General features: G+C 32.1%; 1 protein-coding gene across 2 annotated transcripts; it reads right to left on the bottom strand.

The window, feature by feature from the left end:
- Positions 1–1,213: 1,213 nt before the first annotated feature.
- LOC136974427 (uncharacterized) lies at positions 1,214–24,332 on the bottom strand. 2 transcript variants are annotated; one of them, XM_067269303.1, is made up of 6 exons: positions 24,040–24,332; positions 23,867–23,974; positions 23,678–23,803; positions 1,806–1,835; positions 1,646–1,736; positions 1,214–1,572 (listed from the first exon to the last, which is right to left on the bottom strand). In XM_067269303.1, exons 1-6 carry the CDS (start codon positions 24,176–24,178, stop codon positions 1,392–1,394), a joined length of 675 nt encoding a protein of 224 aa, XP_067125404.1. In that variant the 5' UTR covers positions 24,179–24,332; the 3' UTR covers positions 1,214–1,391. The 2 variants fall into 2 exon arrangements, with proteins under 2 accessions (XP_067125404.1, XP_067125405.1); XM_067269304.1 differs by having other exon boundaries at positions 1,806–1,832.
- Between the last annotated feature and the right edge of the window lie 7 nt (positions 24,333–24,339).

Here is a 24,339-nt window from a genome sequence, read left to right as displayed (position 1 = left end):
TGTTTAACGAAATTTCTGGTATAACGAATATATCTTCAATTCCCGCCAATTTCCTTTTCAGCTGGATGCAAAAATGTTTCGGTTTAACGAATATCGTTATAACGAAAATTTCAGTTTAACGTAATAAAAATTCTGTCCGTTACGAAAGAATAGCGTCGTTACAACGAAATCTATAAATGCATAAATCATTCATTATTAGTAAACGATGAATAATATGTTTGGCAACATTAAAATTAAGGTTAATGTAACCCTTGGTGCCAAGATGGCGGCTCGTCTCCGATTCCAGCAAGGAAACAGTGAGACGCACGTTCTAACCTAACCTATTCTAATAAGTTACCATAATTATTAGTAACCAAATTATTAGAATAGGTTAGGTTAGAACGTGCGTCCCACTGTTTCCTTGCTGGAATCGGAGACGAGCCGCCATCTTGGCACCAAGGGTTACATTAACCAAAATTAATGTCTAGTTCAACTGACAACATAATTTTAATCCATAGTTAAGGTTTCGTTTGATGCTATTACTCTACAGATTATTTCTTTTTAAGTCTACGAGGAAAAAATGAAAGCAGTTTTCTTTGGAAGAGAATGATAAAATATTAGATAAGGTGCAAAGAGGAATTAGACAAAAAGACGTGCCTGACGATTACCGGAATGCTGTCGCAGTACTGGATTTTATCGTTAATTCTTCGGTTTGCCAAATTAACAAAACAAAAAGTTGGCATAACGTATGCGATGTGTTTGCATTAAAAGTATGTTTAAAACGTTCGAAGCATTTCCATTTACGGAACGATACACTAATGTATCGAAATGGTAACTGTACATATTATTTAAGTGTGTTTTAAAACGTTTATTGGTCTTTTTCGTGAATAAAATGTCTCCGTTACGATACATCTTCGCGCGAAAGTATTTATCGAAATGCTTACGAGATTTATAAGGCCTAATCTTTGTTTTTTTTTGTAGGAATGAACACGAAAATAGAGAAAGAAAAACTAGTTCCGGTACTCGCCACCGCACGAAGAAACGGCGTGGTATTCCGAAAACGGTCAGAAAATCGTGCGTTTTAAGAATCGTATTCGTAGGCTACCGGAAACGAATCGAATTTTAAAAGATTGTAATTTAACATTTAAACTTTAGGACAATTTCAAAATCTTGCGTAAAATGACGGAATTTCCAGCGTGGTTTTAATTAACTAAATTCGAGAGGAGCGAAGACATTCTCTTACGATTCTAAAATTTATTTCATAACTTATGAAAGCATAATTTACGAAGAAGCCTTAAAAAAATAGCTGTCGACGATACAATTTAAAAACAGACGGTTTGTATTGCGGATTTGTAAATACAAATAAAGGCATTAAGAATCGGAAAAAAAGCAAAAATCTTTCGTAGATATCATTAACTTTCGTAGATATCGTTTTTGACCATTTGGATCTCGTTTTCTCCGGAGGGTGGATTATCGTCGGCAAAGAACGTGCTTTGCGTAGGGACTCGGGTTTCGGGTATGTCGGGAGGAGGAAAACTCTCGGCCAGATCCACCTGGTCGAACACGTCCGGCTTTTTCGTTTTCTCGTTTTTACTTGTAAATGCAAATATTAATTAATCGGCGGCCTAAAAATAAACCATTCTACTAGAGATTCGTTTATACTCACCAGCATTTCAGTAGACGTCGACGTTTGACCAGACCGATTATCAGACACACGGTGACGAAACAAGCTACGGCTAGACTGGAAGCCACGACGACTGGAAAAAAAGTTGTGTTATAACCGTATAAAACTTTCGATTATAACGTCTCGCTTATAATAAACTTACCGTAAAGAAGATTTCTCGACTTCTGATCTACTGAAAAAATAAAAACAATATCAGATTTAAACGTGAAATTCGTACTGTTATTTCGCGATTCCTGGATAAAATTATCAATATATACATATATATAATGGATAATTTGCCACTCGTTCTCTATTGTGAGAACTACCGTTTCCCTCTCCAAAATTTGTTGTTATTATTGAATTGTTATTTACTTTATCTGTGTAATTTTAATTTTAATCGCTTTATTCTAATCTTTAAGTTAATAATGTGTTCGCTTTGATCAATCAGAGTTTAAATTTAAAATACAATAAAATTTTTAACTATGTGTATTTTACATTCTTTTTTTTTTTTTTTTTTCTGTCTGGTGGTGTAAAGAACAACTGCTAGACAGGACGCCCTTCGGACCGGTCGAAGATGCGTATGTAAACGCCACACCGAGATTGTATATCAACCAACGTTGTAAAGGAATTTAGCCTATATTTCCGATTTTAGGGACCCCCTTTCCACATTTTTAGTAATATAGATCTAAAATAATTTAGAGAAACAAATTAGAATTTAAAAAAATTATCAATTAACTGCTATAAATCTCACAACGTGCGAAGGAAAAGATGAGGGGATGACCGTCGTTTCCCCTTTTTCGATGGTATCGGATGACCGATGATACTATTCGTGTCACACGGACGCATTATTCTTCTTCATTGACGAGAGAGACCACTGGATAACCAATCATGCTTTTTGCAAATTATTTCACCTTCCTCCGGAACAAAAGCAACATTGGTCAAAAACGAGCAATAAAACGGAAAGAAATGACGAAATCGACAGACTGGACCGACTTAGCCAAGAACGAGGACGGGGCAACCCAGTGAGAGACGGACCTAGTGAAGGACCGAGTAAAGGAGAAATACGACTCTTTTCCTAGTATGTTGCGAGTCGCGCAGTTCGGATACCCCCCGTTAGGTACCCCCACCGTTTTGTAGATAGAAGTAGGCCAATTTCCTAAATCGGATTTCATAATTTAGTTTTAAAACTTTGCTTTTCGATAATAAACTTCTTTTCATTTGTATCTGGAATTTGCATTCGTCCTCCCGAAAGAATCGTTCCCGGACTTCGGAGTGACTCTTACCCCCGCGCCTTAACTATTTATTTTTTTTTTGTCTAAATCGGAGGTGTGTCCGACAAAACATACCCGGTGGCAGGGCCCTACCCTAAACTTGCATAATCTAAGTTTTGACGGTCCCCGATCCCCACACTATTAAGTCAAATTTAATCTAATTGTTCGTGAAATACGTTGGTCGAAGTGTATTTCGCCAAAGAATCCGTTCATCGGCTTTGTCACTTCCGAACTTCTCTGTACCGTATATATAAATTTTATACCAGGGAAAAGATGCAATCAACAACAACAACAACAAACAAAAATTAATTTTGGACTCGAAATACTTTTTTGCAGTTCGTCTGAAAATCAGCAATTTTATTACCGGCAATTCTCGAGATATTTTTAAAAACTTAAGGAATTTAGATTAATCCTTCGGTCTTTACGTCAGTTCATACGTACACTCGACTTTTATTACTGTTTTATACAACGACCGTCGCGACGTTATCTCTTTAATATCTGTAGTGCCCGAAATGTCACCAAAGTGGTCCTTTTTTCTGAAAGAATCTTTCAATTGTTTCGGTTTTTATCGCGAGGGAAGTTTTCAAAATGTTTTTGAAATGCTCGAAATTTTAAAATTTTAACCGACTTTTTTCGAAGATCGCATACAAAATAATTTCCCACAATTCGTCAAAAAAAAGGAAAAAGAAAAAAACTGCCAATATTACAGAATGGCACGTCGACTATTCTTCCTGTTAGATCCGAGTACAGATCCCGTTCGGAGAAAAGTTTGAAATGGAAATTGTCCAATTTATATTCGGGTAGAAAGTCGTGGAGAAGTGGACCAGATGAAATCTGATGGACCGAAATTTAAAACCTCGTTTGTATATCGAAGACTATATAAAATTCCATCAATTCGAGTGCTGTACTATACCGGGAACGAAAGGAAGCCGAGAGAAATAGCTGGACCGACAATCGAATTCAGTACATACAATCCAGAGTAAATAGGTCAAACTTCGGTTTAGCGTCATCGTCTAATCGCTTCCGAAATTAGCACTAAGTCGAGTCAGAATTAAAACGCAGTAGTTCGAACGGTTAATGTAAGGAACCGAGTCCGAGCGTTATTTTTATTTTATTGTATTTTTGTTTGGGGCTTATGTTTAGTTAGGACGAAGGTTCCCCACCGCTCTCTTAGTAACCAAAAAAAGAGAAGATAATAAACCAACTCACGAAAGAACGAGCGCCGTAGGAAAAATCACGCGCACTTGCGCTGCCCAGAGGAAACAAACAGTCCGCAGAAAAAAAAATGGAGGGGGGAATCCCCACACTCACTAGAAAAGAAATAGTTACTAAACCGTCATAAAACATCCCAGAAAATTGTGCTAAATGCTTTGTAAACGGTTTATAAGATTTTGTCGGAGAATTGAAGCTGCCAGAAAGAAGTTTGATGCTAGAAAAACTAAATATGTAAACAAAGGGAGTAACCTAGCTGAATTGTGACGTCGCCTCACAGCATAAAACCAGCGCGCTAACCGAAGACGATCGAGGTGTACTATTGAGTGAAAGATTCGAGGCGAAGTCCAGATTGAGAATTAGGCGATCCGAGGTGTTTAAAGGATTGAGGAAACGGGTTCCTAGTATAGTGAGGTGACGGATAGACGTTTAGTTCGTAAGTATTTGATTTGTCGAATTCGCAAAGAGGAATTAAGATTAAGTTAAGCTAAGTAGCCGAGTTTTATTGTCGGGTTGACTCGTTGATTTTCGTTAATAAATTTTTGTTTTGGACTATAGACAATTGTACATAGTAAATTCTATTTACTAATTAAATATATTTGAAACTTTTACTTTGACTTGATATTTGTCGTTATTCTTACTAAATTTTTCGGTGCACGCGTAAAAGCCCAGGCCCGGCAAACTAATCTCCAATCCGCGTAAAGTACCCGTTAGGTTAACGGAAGTTTTACCGGCCGCAGTTAGTGCCGGTTTCCTAAGATACTAAAAATAGTACTTTACAATGTTACCCTTAGTTCCAAGATGGCGGCTCGTCTGATTCCAGCGAGGAAACAGTGGGACGCACGTTCTAACCTAGTTTCCTCGCTGGAATCGGAGTCGAGCCGCCATCTTGGCACCGAGGGTAACATTAACCGTTCGAACTATATGAATTTTATATACAGTAACGAGATCTACGCGAGTGCGGGAGCCAGGTAATTTGCTAATAATACAGTCATATGGAAGAGAACGGCGTACGAGTATTGATTGGCGCTATTTAGGATCTTAAATAGTTTGACCGTACATTATCGAAGTTTGACCGTATATTCGCATTAAATCGGATTCGAAACGGTTCTTCTATTAACGACGAGCATTCAAAAATATTTTAACTTTATAACAGATTAAAGAAAAATAAAGTTCCTCGGATCAGCTAACAAAGGAGTCTTTTATAATTGTAACTGCCGATTTGAAGTTTTCTATAGAGGACTCGATATTAGCCATCGGCGTGTTACGTTTTACGTGTTATTTTCTTCTGTGAAAAGCTTTAACCCGTTTGACGTCACCCGGCAGAATTTTCTGCCGGGTAAACTTAGATAAGCTGCGCATTCAGAAATGGAAAAGGAGAGATTAAATACTTTTCGTTGTTTCCAAAACCGAAAATCTTCGTCGATAACGAGTCAAAGAAAATATTAAATTCGATCGAGTTGCCTATACTTTCGAATTTTCTGTAAACTAACAGTTCTGGTCGTAATTACAAAAATATATATATAAATACGAGCAAAATTTATTGTGACGTCGTTAAAATGCCTGTCTGCAATTTTTAATCATATTTTTAACTTATTTAATTTAAAATATATCCTATCGATCTCAAATTAGTAGTGCGCATCATACTTTCCCTGTTTAGCAATAGAGTCGTGTCGGTTATCTATGTAACTTCGTTCTATACCGGAATTTCGTATATAGTTAATCGGAGCCTCCTGCCCCTAAATTGTCCTGTCTAACAGGACTTGACTTTGATCTATCTAATACCGTTCTCGAGATTAAGGAAGGACAGACAAACAGACGGACGACAGTGGAAATTTATAGCTCTACAACACTATACAAACGCATACGCGTGCATGTATACTAAGTAACGTATATATAGGCTATACTTATACAGAAGTATAAGATTCTTGATATAATGACCCCTATATAAATGAACTTTCAATATAGCGAACAATTTTGTTGATCCTTGCTATTCTTTACGTAGACTATATAGAGAATTATCGATATGGCGAATGATTTAGCTCAGTTCTTTGACAATTCACTATATCAAAAGTCTACTGTATAACGAAAACAAATAATTAAAAACTAAAATATACTTGTGTGTATATATAAATAATTTAAAAATCAATATTAAACGTTATCTGATTTTATTTATATTCGTTTAATTTATCAATGTACTGTATTTGGATATATAAAGGTATAGTACATGACCCTATTATAGTCTAGCTAAGCTTGATATTTTTTCTAATAAAATTTTCTTTTTCGTAATTATAGTTTAAGCACCATTCATTAGAACAATTATTAATGCATCACTGAAAAAAATCAACTGACTACCACATTAGAGTTGTCAAAAATAACGTATTTAACTATTTCGAAAATTTTTTAAGTCATATTTGGAACTTATGTTCCTTTTACGTCCTTACAATAAAATATTTGGTTAATGTTACCCTTGGTGCCAAGATGGCGGCTCGTCTCTGATTCCAGCAAGGAAACAGTGGGACTCATGTTCTAACCTATTCTAATAAATTACCATAATTATTAGCAACCAAATTATTAGAATAGGTTAGGTTAGAAAGTGCGTCCCACTGTTTCCTTGCTGGAATCAGAGACGAGCCGCCATCTTAACACCAAGGGTAACATTAACCAAATATTGTAATAAACACAAATTATGATAAAAGCATTCATTTCTTGAGAATTAGTTTTTTTTTTAAATAAGTTATTCCTAAAAAAACTTAAGTTTATTATGGTTTTTTAATTCTCTTAATAAACTAAACTCTCGTCTGAAAAAATAAAGTAAAAAAAATAAAAACTAACTGTGGTTAGATCTGCGAATTGTTTCTCGATTTGCTCCTCTACTATCTAAATTAAATCGATTGTGTTTTTATGCAATAACTAAATTACAATCTGATAAACGCAGTTCAGCCTACTTGGTCCCCCTAATGTGGCCTGCCTAGGCCATGATAAGAACAACGAACTTTATTAAAAATTCAACAATGAAATGCAAATTAGTAAAAACAACTGTATACTATTATAAACTACAATAGTTAATTTATTTACTCGGCACAAAATTATAACTATTGACGAGGTACGATAAATTAAATTCGAACGATTTATTCTATCGTTTAAAATAAGATGGCAGGTTGGGTCTAACCACCGAGAACAACAAAATTGCCACGCACAGAAACGAAAAAAGATCGAAACAAACACCAAAAGTTATCCATTGTCATGTGTAGTTTCCCGAAGGTTTAATCAACTAAGTTGATTAAACCTTCGGGAAACTACAGATGACAATGTTCATTCAATTTGATTAAAAACTACATAGATATTGGAAGTAGGTTATAATTGGACCATATACCGAACACTTAAAAGACCCAACTAAATCATTCACTACGTACGTAAATGATATCAAAATCTAACAAAACTGTTCGCTAGATCGAAATTTCAACATCACTAGCCTATATCAAGCTCCATTGCATAGAATAAGTACGGTAAATATCGAATATCGATGTATTTCGTAACAGCATTAAACACAGTTTAAATTTACACATTTCTTCACCTTAAATATTTTAATATTGTTTAATTATTGCGACATTATTTAGAAGTAACGGTTAAAAAGAATTTAATTGTATTTTGTCTCGTTTATTTCACAACATATTTGAAATAATTAACTTTTTAGAACTGGAAACAACGAAAATTGACCGGTAAAATATTTAAAAAATCAAATCACTTATTGCGTGTTACCGTCACTAAAGTTGTAGAGCCGCTCCTAAGTAAATTGCACATTTACTCTTATTTCGAACGTGTAATGTAAACAGCCTGCAAAACGAAACGACTGTCTATTTTTTACCTTGTTTTGTTACCAAAATGTGTGGCAATGGATTAGAAGTGAAGCAAAGCGATGCAATTTGTCGACAGAGCCGTTTTAAGCACTTTTGTGGTCAACTTCTTTACAGGCATTATATCAAATACAAAAGAAAAATATTAGTTCTAAGTTTTCGACGAGTACACTAAAAAGGCGAGGCCTCCGGGTATGGCAGAGTATACGGATGCATTAATGCAGTCTCGTTCGTTGATAATTTAATAATTTTCGGCTGTCGAGTGATCTATATATCATTAGGTTAGTCATTATTAGATCCTGCATCACCCGGTGGATTTAGGCGCAATTTCTTTTCTAAAACTTCATTTCTTTCCAAGTTATTATTTCCTCTCGTTCGCACATATTATTCTCTTCTAAAAATATCTTAAATTGCCTTGGGCTGTGACTTATTAAATCAAGAAACATAGTAATCGGATTAGCGTCGTAAACGTCAGTAAATCTAAAATATATTTTTATTTATGGTTTACTCACTCTTCGAAATAATTAAGAAAATGGCGTACAAAAGCAAAGAAAATAGAAAAGTACAGTATACAAATATGTATATGTATGTATATATATATATATATAGTAATATAGTATAGGTCAGGCAGAAAGCTTTAAAGTATATAGAAAAAGTCTTTTTGTAATTTACTACATTCATAAAGAAATATAATCTAGCCTATACGATTTTAATGAAATCCATAGCCACAGTTAAAAATTTAAGAGCATTTATTTCAACAACGTGCATACGCCCAAATTTTCAGACAAATGTAGAAAAACTTGGATAAGATGATGTACAAGATTATGTCTTATCCGAGAATACAAAGACCATAAGAAAAAATCCTTTGAGTTCATTGACTTCCCTATTGTTAAAGCTATTGAATATATTTTCTAATATAATCGGTCATCAAAACTCCAAATTTGAGATGATTTGGAAAATAATTTTATTTATTCAAAAAAGGGGTTATGAGGGTCACGTACAAACCGACGGGTTTCGTATTTAAGTGTATTAAAAAATAATAATAATAATTTCTTGTTATACGCATAATACATAACAAGAAATCGTACGTGTAGTAAGAAATCTTGTATATAACATATACTTATGTATTAAATACTCAGTCGTCCGGTCCTCGAGATTTAAAAGACCATTGCTCTCCATGCTAGGCGATCTTGTAAGAAAGCGAGATTTGACACTTCTCCCATGCAAGAAATCGTGTAAATAATTACATATATATTGTACAGGCTCATAATTACTTTCTATCAGTTGATAGAAACTGTCACATAATTATAACGTAGAAAACATACCTAAGAGTATTTAAAATATGTACATACGTTTGCAATTTAATTGTTTTTGGGTGGTTATAACTATAAAATACCATGATCCAGGTGTTAGAGTATAATTATACTGCCGTAATGATAATTTCGCGAGTGCAGTTAACGTAGATAAAGCAATTGCCATTATCAAAAGTGTATTTTATTGAACAGAACAATATAAATTTGTCATTCTTTCAGTTTTTACTTAATTGTTAATTAAAATACCACTGGTATTTAGGCATTTTTAATATAAAATGTATATATTTGATGTAAAAAAAAATGTCTAAATGGACAAGATATATTTTGTAACGTCTTATTTTCCTGATGGATGAATACGCACTGCTGGTCAAGCAAAATGCAACACCATGAAGGAAGCTTCCATTGTTTCAATATCTATAGTCCATCATGATGCTGCATTTTACTTGGCCCGCAGTGTATTTGATATTACAAGGAATAATCCATTCATTTGATTATAAAGTAACCTAATTACACTTATAATTAACAGCCTACTTAATTGCGAACACGTACAAGATTACGTTACAATAAATATATTTTAAATGGAAATTGTGTTTTTCTCTTTCCTCAGTATAACAAGTCCTAGTTCACAAGAACGTCCAAAGTGGACAAAAGTATCATATATTCAATATTATATATTTTAATTAAAACTGTTATAATTATTTAATATTTTAAATTAAATGCAATTCTTTTTGGGAATGAAAAAATTATCAGCATGATTCTAATAATAAATAAACTTCTTTCGAATCAATCTAGACTTAAATTCTTAAGTGCAGTGTGTAAATCAATACAGGTTTTCCTAATTTTGTAGTATATCGGGACCTTAAATTAAATACAATGTTAAAACGAGCAATTATTTATTGTGGCATTGTCACAAAGCCGGGCTGCAATTTTTAATCATATTTTTAATTTATTCCATTTAAATTATATGCTCCCATCTCAAATTAGTACTGTAGTGTCTTGCCCCTGTACTTCATACTTTTCCGTTAGCAAAGGAGTCGTGCCGGTCATCTAACTAACTCCTTTCAGGGGAAAAGTTTTGAACTGAAATAATGTGACTTCCGATTTGTATCGGGAGTTCATATATACTTAATCGGGGCTCCTGTCCCTAAGCTTTCTATATCTGACCTTGATTTTCATGTATCTAACTCCGTTCTCGAGAGTAAGGAAAGACAGGCGGACGACATTGGGAATTTATAGGTCTACAATTTTTTCAAATTTTGAAATCTTCCTTTACTGAAATTTGTATTTGTGTGTGTGATTAATTTCTCCTGCCCTTTTTTCTACCAATATTACAACAGATATGTTTAACATAACGTTCTTACGTGTTTGCCTTTACATGAAATACAAAGTATGTAGAAATGTGTATGTTACAATGCTCATCATATATTTTATGATAAACAATATCTTATCAGCGATACTATCGATAAGATATTGTTTATCAGCACGTTATAGTTCGCGCAACGAAAGAGACAGGGATCAGCCGCCTGAACTGGAAAGGTCTATGGGATGGAAAGAGACATACCAGGTATGGAAGTTGACACATGGATCACAGTAATAAATTTGTAAAAGAAAAATAAAACAATAAAATTATTTATGATAAAGATAATATAAAATGTTTTAAAATGTAAAAAACAAAGCAGCTGGAAGAGCTAAGGTCCATATGTCTACTGCTACGTGTCTCCTTCCATCTGACATAGACCCTTTCAGCTCGGGCTGACTCACGTCTACTCTTTCGCTGCTTGGACTATAGTAAATTATAAATAAATATTGGCTCGCAACAGTTTTATGAGCCAATTTACATTAAATTTCCATAAACATTATAAAAAGGATTTTAAGTTAAGGAAAATATTAAAGTATTTTATTATCTTTTATCTAAATAAATATGGCATATTCAAATATATTTAGTATTTAACTATTCACCAGCCTTATAGACTTATTGTAGGTATGCTATATTTAAATCAAATTCGCACGATTATATTTTTCTAAAAAATTAAACACTATGTCAATACTAGTAATTAATAAATTTCTTAAATGTTACAGACAACTCTACAGAAATAAAATCTGAAAAATAAAAGTAATTGGATATAGTTTTTCAGTAATACAAAAAACTTGTATTAGTAGATGCTTAATTTTTATTATTCATTCTATCAATGTTACATACGTATATATAAGTGTCACGTTACACATACGTGTATGTACGAGCAAGCACGAATAGAAAACTTGTATATAAGTACTATACAGCACACAAATAATAATATAAAAATGTACTTAATTTTCTATTTTTGATTGTAAAATGTACAAATTTTAATATTTAACCAATACAGGTAATAACAAATCTCAATAAACATTAACAAATATCTCCCGTTTGTTTGTAATATTTATTTATTTATTGACAAAACAAAAAGTAATGCCATAAGCATGAAAAAATCTTCCACATAGTGAAATTTTAAAATCCCATAAAATATATCTCAAAAATACTAGCATGTTTTTTTTATTTATTTCAATTGATGCCAACGAATAACAATGATCTTTCTATTAATGAAGATTATTTGTTCTGGTAATTGACGTAAAATCTATGATACTATAGGAAATCCTCGTTAGTTCGAAATTTAGGGGACGAAATATTCGCGACTTCAAATTATCCGAGATTTACATATTTCTGTAGAACTAGGCCAAATGCCATGTAATTGATGTAATTTATTAAACAAACGGAATACGGCTGCTTATACAGAACGCTATTTTCATTATTTAATTAATTAATATTAATAATTATATGAAAAACTGCAGGTAAACATCACGTTTCTGTGAGAACCTCGCAGGTCGCCAGAGAGGCACAAAAGTAGTAGCCTGGAGTCCTTCAAACATCTCAATCGGCTACTTGTAGCCAGTGGTGATATTCGAAATAGTTAACAAAGGGTTCGCTAGCAGAAAATTTTTCCCTGACAATCACCGACAAACGAAATGGAAGTTTTGGCTAGAAATAAATACAATACCTTTTCTTGCGATATATCTAATAATCAGTGGCGTATTTGGAACGTAACGAGCCCTGGGCGAAGACCAGGTGAGAACAGTATATTAGTGCTGTCGACCTTTTTTTTTCACCCCGAATGGCACTGCTGATAATAGACAGATGTCATCATCTCTCGAAATACAATATCCTTTTTATTTCGCTATCCATAGCCCGACACGTCTTTCACAGCCATCTTGTATTATCTCGCGCGCGTGGGATTGTGGGATTCTCTTATGACTTCTTCTTCTTCTTCTAGTTCAATTTAATTTGATATGGAGATTATAGCCATTGCGGCTCTTTCTCCGACCGACGATCTCTCTTATGACTGGATCTAGTTTCAAGAACTCTCTTGAATCGATCGCGATTAAATCTCGTTTCGGTCGTGAGAGATCGCACCAAGACATAGTCCCCGACCTTGCTCACAATCTAGATTGAAATGCTCGGTGCGAACGGGGTATAAGGTCCTAGTTTAGTAGTATTACAGAGTATAATACGCATATTTTAATATATTTTTTAAAAAAAACAAACCCACCGAGAAATGTTCCGTGTGTTTAACAAGGTTCGGAAAACTCAAAATTTTAACAACGGGTTCGGCCGAACCTGTGCGAACCCGCTGAATATCACCACTGCTTGTAGCCCAATCTTGCAATCCGAAACCCAGCCGTATTTTATGAAATAGAGAGAAAAAAAGGGTAGTAACACATGAAAATGTGTTACCCTAAAAGCAAAGCCATATTGACCAGATTAAAGTTATTCTTGGTCTACTGTTCCCTTATAGTATGAAGGCACATCGATCTAATGGTATGAGTTAACACACACACACACCACAGTTCGGACAGAATTTTCACTTCAAATTTAGAAGTGACGGGATTTCGAACTATCAGAGTTCGAATTAACAAGGATTTCCTGTATTTATCTTCGTAAAGACACTATTAAAGGAACCAATTGTAATATTTCTAGATTCAATTAATGAATGAAGATAAAAATATATATAAAGTTATTATGCAATTTCAAAAACAAATTATAAGCCTAAAACTGAATTAGGCCTACAAGAGCTAGAAGATATATCCTATTAATATTATAATTAACTTCATGCCGATACTTTACTGTATATCTAATTAAAAATTGGGTTAATGTTACCTATGGTTCCAAGATGGCGGCTCGTCTGATTCCAGCAAGGAAACAGTGGGGACGCACATTCTAACCTAGCCTATTCTAATAAATTACCATAATTACTACCAACAAAATTATTAGAATAGGTTAGGTTAGGTTAGGTTAGTGCGTCCCCACTGTTTCCTTGCTGGAATGAGACGAGCCGCCATCTTGGAACCATAGGTAACATTAACCAAAAATTGTTAGAAATTTTAAATTATTTTTTGCTCTAAATTACATTACATCTAAGTTAAAGATCAGAAGTTGACTGAACATGATCTAATCTGCGCTTTATCCTAAAATTTAAAAATGACGCCGTAGAGTAATAATCGAAACTGATAACTGGTAATGATGACAGGATATTTTATAAACTTAGGAAAACAGAATAAAAATATGTTTTCGATTATCGCTAATGTTTTCATAATGAGCGTAATTTATGAATTACTGTATATGATATATAAGCTAATATATAGTATGTGTAGATGTGTAAAATCAAACAGAATCTAGCGCGTATAAATCTTTTCATACCATTTTATTACCACGTCAATATTATCGAAGTTATTGATAAGAAGAGATTATAAAAAATGATAAAAAGTTTTTTTTTAAAAAAAATGTAGAAAAATTTGGTTTGTTACAACAAAAAAACAGTCACAAAAAATTTTATCATTATGACTAATCTTATATTCTACTAGATTAGTCATATGATAAAACTTTTTGGATTTTTTAAAAATTTATAAATTCTTTTTTAATTATTTTATACTTTGAAATGCTAGTGAAATAGGAAAATTAAAAAAAATCACGCACTTCTTATTAGTTAATATAACAGAAAATAAATAATAATAATATTTGTTTTTTTTTAAATACACTAATATTCTAAAATTGATAATTTTTCCATAGAAAAAATATCAAATTTTTCATCTCAGAGTTTGGAATTATTCTGAATTTTATTTTTTAAAAAATATCTCCAACCGCAAAGAAATATATCTGCGATATTAACAGCAAAAATATCTCGAAATCGATCAAACTACCTTCAGGCCATGAAAGTTGGGAATACTGCGAAAGTCTGCTTATTGAATAAAAAGTATCAATTTCGATAGAATTTTATCCACTAAAATCACTGTCACGAGTTCTAGATTCTAGCGAATCAAATATTGAAATGTAAAAAACATTAGATGCTAAAAGAATCTGTTTACATGCAAATTTTGTGAAATTCTTTTTATTCTAGTAAATTACATTTCAAGATCCTTGTAAGTCACCGAAATCAATGTATTCCCCAGATTATTGGTACATACTCGGAGAGATTTAGCGGTTATCTATTGACCATGGCTAACATATGTACTGTACATAATTTGCACGACAGTATTATCTACGTTTCAGTGTAAAAGTATGCAACATAGTTATATGTATATTTATCAAACATGGTTTAGCTCTTAAAGTAAACATAATTTCGATCGTAACTGAACAGTTAAAGCAATTATTTATAAACTAAACAACAGTAAAATCTCGTTTTAACGGGCTTCGGGTTTAACGGACAAAATTTGTGGTCAGTACGTCATATGCGAAAAACGTTTGTGTAATTAAAATTATGTATGTGTCTATATAAGTAAAAACAGTCCGAATTAGTCCGTTAAATCGAGGTTTTACTATTGTTAACTATAAGCTGTTTTTATTAAATAAAACGAAAACATTCGATTGTTATAGCAGTATATTAAAATCAATAATTTAGCTGGAATTTCTCTAAATTATTCTAAACAATGCCTGTATTTTTTGCATGTTTTATTCGCTTTCTCGTAAGTAAATGTTATATTCAATAATAAGTAACGGGATTTCAATTAAGCGTAATTTACAAGAGCACAATTTGCGTACCACGTGAAAAATTTAAATATGAAAATAAGAAAATGTAAGCAAGAGATAATAGAAATCTAATCAGAAAAATAACTAAATAGTAAAGATAAATTTTATTTATTTACGATTTAAAATTCGATACTAATAATTCGATAGAATTTATATTGATATAAATGATTTTTTAACCGAATAAATAATTTCCATCTTTAATTATTATTTGTTAAATTAAATAATGTTTTGAGGCATATAAATTATGAGAAAATCTGGAGCTTTCACACCACGTTCAATGTGCCCGTATTTTTTAGTCATATTCTTTATGACAAATTAGAGAAGTTACTAAACCCAGTTCATTTTCTGTCCGAATGTGGACTGAGAATTGTCCATATAAGTATATGAGTAAATAATATTACTTCAGGGCTCCCGAAACAATGTTATTGATCTGCTACATTATCGACTTGAATATAAAATAATAAAAAATTGCGCTCGCGTGTGCTAGCGACCGCATTTTTTTACAATTCTTTTTTATTTTATATTCTGTATATCGAAAACAAAATCATGGACTCCGGTTTTTTTAATTTCCTCCTCTCATATTATGTAAAATGACAAAGTTTAATCAAAATCGACCGATCAAATTTAGAGAACCGATTCAATTCTATAAGCAAACATAGAAGAGGTTTCGCTGACGCTCCATCCGAAAAAATGTTCGATATTGCAATATTCTGTATCAACTATCAGACCCAGATAGGATGTCCACAGGGCCACTATAAACACATTACCTAAAAGTTATCTTTTGAAATCAAAACACGTGATACAAAAGTGATGTATAATGGCGAAAAGTCTGGTTTATTGATTTTACTTATAATGGATTACGAAAGAGGGTAGGATCAACATTTGTGACTGGTCCTGACTCAGCTTCTGTTGACTATTATCTATGTATATATTAGAATGTAACATATATGAGATTCAAATCGCGTAACCTTCAAAAGAGCACGAGAAAGAAAAATTATCAGCAAGTTACTCGTAGATCACAATAAGTGACGTCTCGTCATTATACTCCCGTAAGAAGTATTGGAAGGAAATACAACTGTAATAATTTTATTAAGAGGTTCACGTACAAATAAAAAATAAAATTAAATTAGGTGATCAAGCAATTGTAAGAGGAAATTGGCCTATGTGGACTTATTCCCAATCGGCTATCCGTCACTAATAGAAATTAATGTTCTACTTGTGTGTTATTAAAAGTTGTAATGACCTGGGAAATATTTCAAATTGAAAAATTCGAGAATTGTGTTTAGATTTCTTAAATGAATTTTAAAACATGACATGGTAAATTAAATTTTATTCAAATTATCCGAAATTCCTGGATTTGTATTAATTTGATGTACTGAAAAAAATTGTCGTTTTAAAATAGCAATTCTTTTAAGTGCGTATTGCTAAGAATTCTGTTCAACTTTTATTGAAAATTTGAATTATTTACATCGAGAGATCCCCAGTACAGATCCATGTGATAAACAACAGGTTGCGTCTGGGCAATTGATAAGCAAGCCAACACAACCTTACCGATAAAGACAAGTTCTACGACCAGAACGAAAAAAGAAAATGAAATTTTAAATCGGAATAAATAGAATCTTCTTGACGTACAAAGGCTAACAAGGTTTTTTTCACTCAGTTTTATTTCATTTACTATTTACATAGTTCAACCATCTACGTCGTCCTCTTCAGACGACGGCAAACAAAATATGCAAATTTATATTAATTATAGCTAATCTTTATAAATTTATAAATATAAATTTTATAAAGCTTACTATATACTGCCGAAATAATTGATATATGAAACTTTAACGCTTTCATATAACGGTGTACGTGTTAAAAATTCCATCAATAACGATACGGAAGACCTCTAGTTAACGCAATAGAGTGTTATTTATAAATTTAATTGTAAAAAGAGTGGATAAATTTTACTATGTTGGAGAGAGAAGAAGACTTTTAAGTGGGATTAAAAGAACATCTGGCAATCATTCGATTAAAAATTATAAATTCCGCGTTGTATTATTGAGAAAAAAAAAATCAATAAAAATTATTGCAAAAGAGGAAAAATGTATTTAAACAAAAATATCTTCAGATTATAAACTGTGTAAACATGAATAACTTATGAATAAATATATTAAACACGCAAATAAAAAAAAACCCGTATGATTGTATAATCTTCTTAGGCTATTGAAATGCTCAAAAATTTTACACAGAAGAGTCTGGGTAGTTAATAGTGCTAGTGGTTTAAAAGTATTGATCCTGTACTGCTTACAGTATGGATAAACACTGCAGGTACATTTTCAAGTAATGTCGAACAGGGCATTGACATATTGCGTACTGCAGACTCAACTCCAAGGGCAACCAACTATCATAGATTTTTCTTCGGGCTAAGTAATAATCTAGCGGAAACACTGTTCCTTTCACGGAATCAGATTTGTAACCAAGTTTGTGTGTGTGAAGGTTGTTAAACACGAGTTTTGTCGTTGTTTACACGTGTTTCATAGCCGTCACATTCTCAAACTTTGCATACCAAAGGACATACTTCGTGCGTTGCTCCATAATCAGTGACATTTCACTTTTGTCACAACGAAACTATTCCTCAAAAGTCCCATCTTTCCTCGCCGTTTGGACCGAATTTGAACTTCGTACAACTATGTTATGACACAGGTTTCAAATTATTTCCACTCACATAAATTGTGTATTATCTTATTCCAATCACTGACCTTGAAACGACTATTGTATTAAAAAACAAATTAGCATGGAGATCGAAAATATACAAAACAGGTTAATAGATACATCAGTTATATCGTGCCACCTGATATATCGCTCATTTGGTTTGCTCCTGACATTCGTAATGTAATAAGGGGTTCTTGTATTTATTAACGGTTAATGTTACCTATGGTTCCAAGATGGCGGCTCGTCTGATTCCAGCAAGGAAACAGTGGGGACGCACGTTCTAACCTCACCTAACCTATTCTAATAATTTTGTTGGTAATAACTATGGTAATTTATTAGAATAGGCTAGGTTAGAACGTGCGTCCCTACTGTTTCCCTTCTTCTATTTGCTGGAATCAGAGACGAGCCGCCATCTTGGAACCATAGGTAACATTAACCTTATTAACTGTTCTTATATGTAAATATTTACGGTTATTATATTCTATTTCACATTTGAATTGTTTTATCGTCCTTAACCATGTTAGCTGATTTTTGTCCAAAAATTATTTTACAAATCAAATTTCACCATTACATTACAGCATAGGTAGAAGTTTACCTAGGTAGTCCCAATGGCGGCACTTCCGGTCGCCATCTTGTTTATGAACGCGACGTCCACAAACAAGATGGCGACCGGCACAGCTACTTACTACACCGGCATTTAAAGAAATAATCTTTCACTCACTATTAACGTATTTCAAATTCCTTTTCTCTGATTTATTCGATAAAAAACATGGTACAATTCTAGAGTTGCCTGAGGGAGGCGGGAACCCCCAAATTGTAGACATGGTTCGGATGAATCTATCGTAACTTTGTCCTTTTCCATGGTAGAAACTTTTTCCGCATTCTTAACAGACAAGTCTACATTCTTCCTCTTACGATTTTCAAATTTATTTGGTACTTACTTTCAGGACTGAAGATACGATATCTGGCTCTTTCCAAACTAAAACACGTCTCGCTCCTGGATAAAACTTACTCGTATGCCGAACAAACAGGTCGAACCTAGTTATTTTCATTTTGTTCACAACAATCTCGTCGATTTCCAGGTCCATCCAATTTTCGTTTCGGTAAAATTAGACGATGAAACAATCATAATGTGTCGTGTGAAATTCGCCCATTCAACAGCTGTTCGACTACTCACACCCACAGCCAAACAGTTGACGCTCAACGTGTATTCTATGCAAATTAGATGCCAAATAAACGAAAAAAAGTAGTTCCCCAAGAAATCTTCCCAAATTTACGTTTAAAAATTATTTCAAATGACGAGCTGTTCATCTTGCATTTGTGACATCTAAAAGAAACAGAATCACGATCCTTTCGATAATTTAATTTACGACCACCATCACATTTCGCACGAACTGCAACCTGCAGAACCAAATTTTATGGCGAACATACCAACTGATGTATTTCTCTTGTCACAATTAAATTCCGAATATTCCGATATTATAAAATGAAAAAAAAATCTCTTGAAACACACTTTTGCCAAATAAATTGTTGATGTTTTCCAAGCTACGCCATTACAACAATAAACGACAAAATATAAATTCTAAACTTCGAAAATAAAAGTGATTCACACAACAATACATAACTTTTTGAACCTAAAAATTTAAATTACTCTTAACAGTTACAAAATGTTAGGAAATTATTCTAGTACTGGAATGACGTTAGAAAACTTGTAAACTAAAGACAGCGAGATTAACTTTCAAAACACGCGTGTCGTCGAGATTCCGGAAGTGCCGCCATTGAAACTACCTAGGTAAACTTCTTATAATTAGAAAGATCAAAGATTGCTATCTTCTACACGACGTCCTTATATAAAATTACATATTTCGTGGGAACGTGCTCCAAACTGTAGTAAGTTTGGAGCACGTTCTCGTTACCTTATGAAATTGAGTACTCTAATCTAAATATTTTGCAAATTCTGTAAGTAGAACCTATTTAAATACCAATATATTCAATATTCAAAATTTTTATAAATCATAATTATTTCGTATCTTAAAATTTAAAAAATAAGACTGGATAAAAGTTTTTATGCTAAATAAATATAATTTTTACGCTTTTGCACAATAAACTTTATATATTTCATTCAGAGAAAAGTAAATCTAGTATTAACATTTCAAATGTTAAATGGCCGAACGGCCGAAGCAGTCGAGGCGTCAGACTACTACTCTGGGGAATCCGAGATCGAATCTGGATGAGCAACCCCGGGAATTTTCGGAAGGCGGTCTGTCCTGCCTATGTCGGGCATTGTCCCTTACTATCCGGCCGCCTCTATTCTGAGCCTTCCTTCCTTAATCATTTTTATAAAAATACTTTCGAAAAGCATTTCTTAGTTCTTTTTTATTAAACAAAATCACGAATAAAACTTGATTTTATCTCTCGAAAATTCAAGAAATCAATATTTCTGTCTTAACTATATTGTATCAAATATATAAAAGTATGTAATGAAGACTTTTGAAAGTGTAAGGTGCGATATTGAAGGAGACTCTCTAAAGAGGTGCAAGTCAATGATGAAAATTAGTCAACATATTCCAAAACTTTTTTTATTTATCTATGATGAAAATGTTGTAATATCGTAATGTAAAGTGTGTTCTTCGTTTATAGTTCTTATAAAGCCGAAGCATATTAAATAGTAGTATCATTAATGACGCCATACTTTATTATTATTATTTTTTAAATTTTTTCAATCATTCGGATCGTCGTCATTGCTATATGCTCATTTGTATAAGTGTTACAACCGAATAAAACACCTATTACACCAAGTATTAATTTATATTATTTTACAAAAAGTGCCATTCTTTCTTAAGTTGTGTCCCTTCTTTCCTCGGAGACAACAAAAAAACTCTGACAAGCACTGGCGTACTGATTCATAACAATAAACGGTTAACGTTACCTTAGGTGCCAAGATGGCGACTCGTCTCCGATTCCAGCAAGGAAACAGTGGGACGCACGTTCTAACCTAACCTAACCTATTCTAATAAATTACCATAATTATTATCAACAAAATTATTAGAATAGGTTAGGTTAGGTTAGAACGTGCGTCCCACTGTTTCCTTGCTGGAATCGGAGACGAGCCGCCATCTTGGCCCCTAAGGTAACATTAACCCAATAAACTTTTAAGAATAAAGAAAACTATTCCCATAATTTTACTACATCCGCGTAGTTGCAGTAGACGAATCTATTGCTTATTCAAAATATATTGTGATAATTCATTAAAACGATATTACAATACATATTTTAATTCGTTATAATATTTAAAAACTAATTCATCTATTATAAAATATTTAATAAAATAAATATAAGAGCAGAAAGTCGTTAGCCAGAGATTCATCGCATTCGTAAATTCAAGACAAATTCAATTTTGTCTATATGAAATTTTATTTTGTAAAATGAAATATCAATATGATAGAACGACGAGAGAGGGCATTTAAACATTCTTTTGAAATGAAAACAATTATGCAATTTCCCCTAATGAGAAAAAACTAAAAAGGATGTTACCGAAAATCCATTTACACATTGTTTCTGCTTAACAGATTTCAGACAACAAATTGTTATAACGTATAAATATAGTACATTTGAATTTGGAATCTAGTATTTAAAAAAAAAAAAAAGTTAAAAGTTGCGATATAGCATTCTGAATTTCAATTAAAATACGAAAACATGACAAATGAGCAGAATATTAAAATATAAAATGATTTAAATGAGGGATTATTCACAAAATTCCAAATATAACATATATCTAATGAAAAGAATATGGAGTATAAACGATGTAAAAATACGTACAAAACTATTCTTTACTAAATTTCGCGGCTAAGTTTAATACAGAAATGATTATTTACTTAAAAAAATTTCTTAAAAAGCAGATTAAATAGTTTAAAATTTAATAATAAACGTTACAAACTCGATAATAATTAATGACAAAATTTAATTTTCGGAGAATTTCTGAATTGTTCTAATAAAATTTAATTTGTTTTAATGATTCTTATATATAATGATATAAAAATTATTCGGCTGTTTTTGTTTGATACAAAATCAGGTTGAAAGCGTTTGTGATTAAAATATCTAATTCTCAGCAAAATTAAGGTGTTGTATTATAGTGGTTTACTTGCTGAGCACTTTTACTGTTTTACTGTTTGATACAAATGTGAGAAAGCTAACGTACGGACGAACTGTAATGTATATACTGTACAGTATACTGTATATATAAGACTTTCCTTCGTTAAAATAATAATAATTATTATTATTATAATCAATGTTAGTTACAGGATATAAAATAATTTTGCTTTCCCGTGCTTAAATGTAGCTTTAGATATGGTGACAAGAAAGAAATATCTATGCACGTACAGGTATTTTTGCTTAGAATACCTTAGAATTTTGGAGAAATATCAATGAATGAATTCGTTTAACGTTAATGATGAAGATATTTACCGTAATGTCTTTTATGTGATGAAAGTATTGCGGAAGATTCTCAAAATTTAATATTTTTTCTTCTTCGGATTGCTTTTTGACGATCGTCTCAAGAAATGTTTTATTGAATGTTTATTTTTATTTTATATATTTAGGCAATTAAATTGGATAAATCTGTTTTAATGGATTTTCTTTAATAAGTTTCTACTAATCTTAATATATTTGTCAACTTAGACATTAATTATTAATAGGACTGTTAAACTGGTGTTAGGTGTTTATGCAAAATCGAGTAAAAGTTCTTATAGAAAACAGACTTTCTTTAATTGAACCTCCTGTACACATACTTTCATTTACAACAGTGTTTCGGGCTATCACGCCCCTCTTCAGCAGGGTTACAATGGTTATAAGTTTAAAGAAAGTCTGTTTTCTATAAGAACTTTCACTCGATTTTGCATAAACACATAACACCAGTTTAACAGTCCTATTAATAATTAATGTCTAAGTTGACAAATATATTAAGATTAGAAATGAGGACAATAAAGCAATAATAAGTTTCTACTAATGTTTAATTAACAGAATATACGACTACGAACTTACGATGATAATCGTGTTCATTTTACCACTTATCTAATTTTATAGAGATTATTATCTACAACTAAACATCACTTTCGACATACAGTACTGACAACCGAAAACAAAATTTCACGAATGAAACAAAGGTACTTGTTAAATAAATGAATATATTGTAAGCGTCACGAAAATTGTTTGATACAAATAAATTATACAAAATATTTAGATATAAAATTGATATTATTGCGATAATTTTTAAATTCTTTGTTGCATAAATGTTATTTCTATAACAATCTGTAGACATAGCCTATATGTGTTACTTAAGAAATAAATCATTAATGCAACGTTTTTAATTTGGAGACAACCCTTTAACGCAAAAACTATAAAATTTAGCAATTCATCGCGGTCAAAATTTTGTTTTAGTGATTTAAATAACTTCATTAAAGCAAGACAATGAGTCAAATCATTTCATTAAATAAAAGTTCCAGACGATAATTCGATTTCTAATTGCTAATTTATCATCATTTTTTGCTAAAGAGGTCTCTAAACTTAAAAAAAATTAAAGTTATTCACTGCTATAATTTTGTTTTGGGGGGAAAAAAGAAAAACAAACTTACGTTTCACTATCAGACTTTTATACAAGGAACAGATGAGTCTCTCTCTAAATTTAACTAAATTTATTTCGTTTCTCAACAAACAACTATTCGATTTATTTTTCAGTGCAATCTTTAAACCGTTATTCCCTATTTTAAAAAGTTAGAACGTAAATACTTTTGGTTCGAATGATAATATCTCAATTTGTTTACCTTTAACATCCAAGGTTAATTCGAAATCTTCGTGAAGCATCCCTTGAAAAATGTCACAACATGAATTGTTGCATTTCTCCACGTTAAAACACGACAAATGAGGTTTAGCTAAAAAATAAATTGCTCGTAAATAACACAAATAAAAAAAGAAAACAACAGTTTATCACACTTACTATCGTGAGCATTTACTGTTTTTAAAAACACCAGCAACATAAAAATTGAAATTGCAAACATCGCGAATATTTGGTCACTTGTAATAAATAAAAATCTAAGAATCAACCTAGTTCTTCCTTTAAATATCCGGTTACTCATACCAGGAAGTGACGAAACTTAGCGTAATTAAATTTAAAAAATAAAAATTTTAATTAAATCCTTTAAAAATAATTCATCTAGATAAAAATAAATTCTACTTTCAACCGATCATTGATAATTCAACCTTGTAAATTCGTAAAGCAGGTGTATCTTTTCGGAGA

This window comes from Centruroides vittatus, unplaced genomic scaffold (assembly GCF_030686945.1).
Source record: "Centruroides vittatus isolate TY-2023 unplaced genomic scaffold, ASM3068694v2 contig_349, whole genome shotgun sequence".
Lineage (NCBI taxonomy): Eukaryota > Metazoa > Arthropoda > Arachnida > Scorpiones > Buthidae > Centruroides > Centruroides vittatus.
The sequence above is the reverse complement of the archived record's forward strand: the minus strand, read 5'-3'. Positions and strand labels throughout refer to the sequence as shown.

Bases quoted from the DNA above. Each gene is read 5' to 3' on its own strand.
- LOC136974427 (XM_067269303.1), bottom strand. From the start codon at position 24,178: ATGAGTAACCGGATATTTAAAGGAAGAACTAGGTTGATTCTTAGATTT. The intron at 23,975-24,039 runs GTAAGTGTGATA...TTTATTTTTTAG, and splicing joins AACAGTAAATGCTCACGATA to CTAAACCTCATTTGTCGTGT. The intron at 1,573-1,645 runs GTGAGTATAAAC...TGCATTTACAAG, and splicing joins CGACGTCTACTGAAATGCTG to TAAAAACGAGAAAACGAAAA.